Source organism: Arachis duranensis, chromosome 3 (genome assembly GCF_000817695.3).
Source record: "Arachis duranensis cultivar V14167 chromosome 3, aradu.V14167.gnm2.J7QH, whole genome shotgun sequence".
NCBI lineage: Eukaryota > Viridiplantae > Streptophyta > Magnoliopsida > Fabales > Fabaceae > Arachis > Arachis duranensis.
Window position 1 is genome coordinate 8,355,785 of NC_029774.3, and position 6,726 is coordinate 8,362,510.

A 6,726-nucleotide genomic window follows, 5' to 3' on the forward strand; every position below is an offset into this window, starting at 1 on the left:
GGGTGTGATGATGATGATGGTTGGAGGGGGATAGACAAGGGGTATAATTGGAAAGAAAAATATTAATTATCTAAAAATTAATTATAAGGATAAAATTGATACAAATCGAAAACTTAAAGGATAAAATTGAAACAAATTAAAACTTAGGGATATTTTTAAAATTTTTAACAAACATTAGGGACAAAAAATATACTTTACCTTTTTTAATTATAGCAAATTATTATCGTATGTAGGATATTATTGTATAAATGCTAAATACTATATATTAATAATCATATGTTAAATCAATATTATATTAGTATTCATATATGTGAATATTATTGTATTAATGCTAAGCATATATTGTTAAACAAAATATGTAGGGTACGTAAATAAATATAGGGCCAACAATTTTTGTGATTGTTAGCCATCAACTAGCCATCAATGATAATTTGATGATGTGAGATTGGTGTGAGATTTCATCCAATGGCTCACCTTTCTCTACTGGTTACATACTAGCTAAAATTCAATAAAACTGCTGCCCCCTAGAGTTTTCCCTAAAGTTTTCCATATAAGAACACAAAGTCACATAATTCGAAATGCTATGAATATTGAGATTTTTTGGTGTGTTAACAAGGAATCTGGTTATCATCAGCAAACTTAGCACCACTGAAAGGCTATGTCCAAGACATGCATATATAAGGAGCCTCTACTTGAGAAACTTGCTATGGCAGCTTCTTCTTCAGATAACATAGCTGCAAACCCATTAAAGCTTCTTCCATAACTGTAAATCAATGACTCCTTTGCTGCATCAACGCTACAATCACAATTTTCAAGTTCTAAACTTCCTCAATAACAATATATTGAATAATGAAAGCTTGTGGAATATTTGTATCATAACTATATATATATAGCATCTTATAATAATTTTTAGTGTAAGCACCCAACTTGGTTCTTAAAAAAATTTAGATATAAAATTTTTTCTCTTTGTTACCATAAAAGTTTTGGGATTGATTCTTTTTTTGAAGATAATAATTTATCTTACAATGATATTTTTTATCTAATTATTTTATAATAAAATCGATTAGAAATTTATTTTTTCATGTATATTAAAAATTTTATTGATATTGATAAAGTGATCAATCTATTTGACGAAAATAATTTTTATAGATCTTTAGAATAATATAAATTCATTAAAAATCAAAATATCTAATCTAAAATTATATTAGAGAAACAAACTTTTAAATGATATCATGATTGTGTGGAGAATTTATCCCAATTATTATTTCTTTTTCCCTGTATATACAATAAAAATTATTTAATAACAAAAAAAATTAGCTAAAATCAATTATAACTTATTTTATTTAATATTTATTAATTATTATGTTAAATAAAAGAAATTCTGACTTTTTTTTTTCTTTAACATTACCAATTCACAATATACATCTACATCTACATATAATACTTTATGATTTTTGCATTTATTGCTAATTATTGTCTACACTAAATTGAAAATAGCTTGTACTAATATATTCCTGTTTGTAACAAGACTGAGCATGCATCAGCAATGAAATTGTGAACAAGAGAGTGAAAAAAAGTGACTCTGCTGGCTTAGTCATTTTTTGTTCTAATTAAATAAGATTTATAGGAGTTTACATGAATGGAAATATAAACTTAATTAATTACTTAGTTGAGCAAATTATGATATCTTGAAATAAATGAAAGGTGAAAGTTAACATTTAGTTAATTAGTATATTAATTGGAGTAACCAATAAAATACCCTTTCCTTCACTCGTTAAGAGAAAAATGGCCCTTAACAATTGTGATGAGTTCAACAAGCCAAAGTGCAATTAAAATAAGACAGATACATCCATATCTGTTTTTTAGATAACACAATAATTTTTTTTATAAGCAAATGTCTATCTTTGTTTTACCACATTTTAATTAATTAATTTTTTTTGTTTCATGAAGAATATATAAACATAATAAATTAGGAAATAATAAACGATTATGAACTATAAACATAATAAATTAGTTATTAATAAAGATATTTTTAAATAATTTTATAACCAATCCTTGATATTTAGGTTACTCAATTTCCTTTTTCTTTTCTTTAAAAAAAAGAAAGGTTAGTCAAAATTTATAGAGGAATTAACCAATTTACATGACAAGTATTATAAACCAAATGCATAATATTTTGAGGGTAAAGTATTAAATTGGTCTTTTACGTTTAGGCGTAATTCTGTTAAGGTTGTTGGGAACATAAGATGAGAAGACACTACATCCAACTCAAAACTTTAAGAGGTCAAATTAATGTGTCTCTCATCTTATAAATTCCTCAATCTTTCTTATTTTCTTCGATGTGAGACTAATTTCACACACTTCACACTTGTAACATTAACAATCTCTCCTTCAAGTGTGAGTCTCCACATCAAGCATCAACTCCCCTATAGCTCCTCCACCACATATGAGTATTCGTCTATCACATCACTGTAAAATACCGTGGGATACGCTACCGGGACCACCTTTGACAGAAAAACTTTTGATGTTTTACCTTGAATACCCCTTAAAAGTTAAAACCAGTCCGATTAACTATTGGCTCTAATACCACTTGTTGGGACACCGTACCGAAAAAATTTCGGGGAGGAATCAAGTGAGAGAACATAAGATGGGTTTTGAGTTGGATGTGGTATCTTCTCATCTTATATTCTCTCACTTGATTCTTCCCCAAAATCTTTCCGATGGTCAAAAGCTCCTCATGGTGGCCCAACAAAAGTGATATATTTGAATCCAAAAAGGTTTCATTTAACTTCAATGCAATTCTATTGTGAGATAAAAGTTAAATAATTAACGGAATATCTTACATAGCCGCAGTATAAGAATAATAAGGTCGATAATTTGGAGAACAAGTATAAGTTCCAGAGGCACAAAATGAACCGTAAATGCATCAATACATTTATTTATCATTCTTTTTAGTTATATAGAAAATATTTTATTTAAATTGTAAGAAGAATGATAAATAAATATATTAATGCATCTATAGTTGATTTTGTGTCTCTAGAGCTTGTACTTGTTCTCTATATTATCGACTTTATTTTTGTATTGTTGTCATATAGGACATTTTTTCGTTAATTATTTAATTTTGATCTCACAGTTGGACTATATTAAAATTAAATAATTTTTTTTAATTCAAATAGGATATTTTAAATTTTAAGAATTAAAATAGGATTACGTCCAAACGTAAAACACTAATTTAATACTTTATCTGTATTTTAATGGATATTATTTAAAGGTGTATTATTGATTAATAATTTGGTAGAAACTCACCTGCAGTGGAAAGTTGTTTCTGGATCGTTGACACGTATTACTGTATGGTTTAAAAAAATCGATTTATTTTATAGAAATGGTTTATTTAAAAAAACCGGTTTAAATAGATCAAATAACTACTTTTAAAATAATTTAAATTTTTTTCTGCGTGTTATTCCTAAATTCCTAACAGATGAATTTGATATGTTCTTTTTCTTCATTCATATTGACCAATTTTTCTTTAAATTTATCTGAAACTTTTTTTTTATTTAATTTTTATCAAATATATGTATACAAATTATTTGAAAAAGTAAAATTTAGTATTCTGAACAAAAAACAAAATTCACGATTTTTTTTTATAGGAATGGCATAAATGATATCATCTGTCGTTTTTTTTGTGTCTCTATTTCTATTTTCTTGATTAGTTTTGTTTTGTTTCCCATAACTTACATTTTCAGTTACTTTTAAATTAAGCTGTAAACAAATTTTAAATTAAGCTGTAAAAATATGTTCAATTGCAAATTTATCGTTAAATTAAATTTTATGGTAATCAATCAATTAAATTTTATTTTACTAATAAACTATTTTCATGCAAATTATTGTTGATTTTTCAATATTATTCTATAAATAAATTATTTTTTTAAGATAATAAGACTATAATTTATTTGTCTAGAAATTATGATTTCACTGTCATGCACGTTTTTGTGTTTTTACTTATCAACTAGAATTTATTTTTTAATGAAATTAGAATTTATTTTCAGTAAAACAAAAGTATCTAATCAAAATATTAATTTGGTCTCCTTAAATAATTGAACATAATATTATTAATTTTGTCTACAACAAAAATTTTTAATAAATTTTTTCAAAATAAAATTGATTCAAAAATAGAGAAAAAAAAAGAACTAACTAATGAAAATATTTATTTTGACATTCTCATCAAGAATAGGATAACCATAGAAAAAATTCAACCAAATAAAAAGGACCTAACTCATACAATTAAACTACCATCATATCATCACAATAAACTATAACATCACCAACTAAAGAGACATATAACAAATATGAAAGAGATCATGCCAAAATTTCAACAATGCTCATGCTATCAACTAGTCTACGTTATACCATAATTATATTTTTATCTTCCATCACATAAAATTGCCATGAATTATCTTGGCATTTATGATTCTGAACATCAAAATAGTGTGATGACATAAATATGTACATATTTATTAAATAATTTTCATCATTCACAGAGGAATGAATAAAAACATAAATTAAGAAATACATTTAAAATAATAAATTTGATTAAGAAATATAAATAAAAGGAACATACCTAATTGAAAGTTTTATATTAATTCTGAAAAAGGAATTGAAAGAGAACGAATTTTACGTGCGAAACGAAGAAGAAAGGAATAAAAGTAACTGCTTCATCCAATTCAAACCGAATTTTTAAAATAAATCATTTATATAAAATAAACCGATTTTTTTTAAACCATATAGTAACACGTATCAGCCATCTAGAAGCAACTTCACCTGCAGTCGACTGCAGGTGAGTTTCTGCCTAATAATTTACTATATATATAAGATGGAAATTTAGACTCTCGGTACTTATCTAAGTAATTAAATGTGTGATCACTCGATTAATTTATTATAATAATAATAATCATAGTCTTCAATCCATCATAGGGATAAAACATACAAAGACACATTGACATCATCATTGACTTTGTATATAGAATAAGAAACAAACTAAATGCAGCGAATTTAATGGTAGCTAGCGAGCTTTGCTTTGAGTTCTTTTCTTAATATCTTGCCGATTGAAGATTTTGGGATTGCGTCAATGAAAATTACTCTATGTAGCCTCTTGTAAAATACTACCTGTTCACACAAATTAAATTAAAAAATGTCATGCATTGTCTTATTAATTAATTATCTTTTTATCAAATACAATTAATTAATATACATCATATATATTATATAATTTACCTGATTAGCTATAAAGTCCTTTACAGCATCTTCAGTAATAGGGTCATTTGATGACTTCACCACAAAAGCAACTGGTACTTCACCAGCTACATCATCTTTTTGCCTATATATGCATGTGTGTGCAACAAACCATTTAATTACTTATTATTACTCAATAATAATAATTAGCTAATAGCTAGCTTAATTAATTTCAAAGATACATATAATTATATATGTATACTTAGGGACAACAGCTGCATCTTCAATAGAAGGGTGGCTCATGAGAATTCCTTCAAGTTCTGCCGGAGCCAATGCATCAATAAAATAGAAAAAAAAATATACATAAGCATATTACATGTGCTACTCTATTCACTAGTAGAATGGTTCAAGTTAGATGACTTCATAAAAAAATTTAGTACAAGAACTAAATTATAAAAAAAAAGAACCTAACTAAAAATTTTACGAAATTATAAAGACTAAAAGAATAATTAAACCTATATATAATTATATATACTTACGGGACAATAGCTGCATCTTCAATGGAAGGGTGGCTCATAAGAAGGACTTCAAGTTCTACCGGAGCTACCTAATATTGTATATGATAAAATTAAAGGAATAATAATAAGCATAATTACCATGATATTAATTTATTAATTATATTTAGCTTTTGAGACTAAGTAAAATATTTTTTAAAAAGATTACAGTAGTTATCAAAATCAAATCGCCAATTGGTGTTACTAAAAATGCTTTAATCATGTTATATTATTTTAGAAATTAAATCAACGCGTGGATTGCATTATATTTGTTTTGAAAATGTTAGTATCGTATTTAACATGAAAATCCATTAATAAAAATATGTAGATTAATTAAGAATATATACCTGAAAGCCTTTGAATTTGATGAGCTCCTTGAGTCTATCAACAACGAAAAGTTCATCATCATCATCCACATACCCAATATCACCGGTATGAAGCCAACCCTCTTCATCAATTGCTTCTGCTGTCGCCTTCTCATTATTCAGATATCCTACACAATATATTTGTTACATTAATTGTTTAATCATAAAGTATCATGTGTTAATGAAAAAAACATGAAATTAAGAACATATATATAATTCAAAAAGATAGTAACTTGCCGTTCAATTTATAAAAGAGTTTCTCTAAAAATAATTAAATCCAAATATTGTTGTTTGGTGTTCTTCATTCTTCTATATACTATATCTTTAAATATTGTGAAATTGTAAAATAAGAAAATTAGTATCCAATCTGTTTTAATATATTGGTTCGATTTTTGGAAAAATAAAAAAGGAACAAGCTGATATTTCAAAATATATAGGAGGGAGATAGAGAGAAAGAATATTATATTTTTCTAAGTGATAAATATTTTTTGTATTTGATAAATCATTTATTCATTTGATTTAAGATTGTGTATGAATATTTGAATAATTATTTATAAAATAAATAAAATTATATTAAA

At 25.6% G+C, this 6,726-nt stretch overlaps 1 protein-coding gene across 1 annotated transcript in view; it reads right to left on the minus strand.

Moving 5' to 3' along the window:
- Positions 1–5,049: 5,049 nt before the first annotated feature.
- Positions 5,050–6,726, minus strand: part of LOC107477353 (4-coumarate--CoA ligase 2-like) — a 5,769-nt gene continuing 4,092 nt past the window's right edge. Inside the window, exons 4-7 of the mRNA XM_021137575.2 lie at positions 6,131–6,276; positions 5,769–5,836; positions 5,272–5,374; positions 5,050–5,163 (exon numbers count right to left, since the gene is read on the minus strand). Coding sequence (XP_020993234.2) covers positions 5,050–5,163; positions 5,272–5,374; positions 5,769–5,836; positions 6,131–6,276 — 431 coding nt within the window. The remainder of the gene's footprint in view (positions 5,164–5,271; positions 5,375–5,768; positions 5,837–6,130; positions 6,277–6,726) is intronic.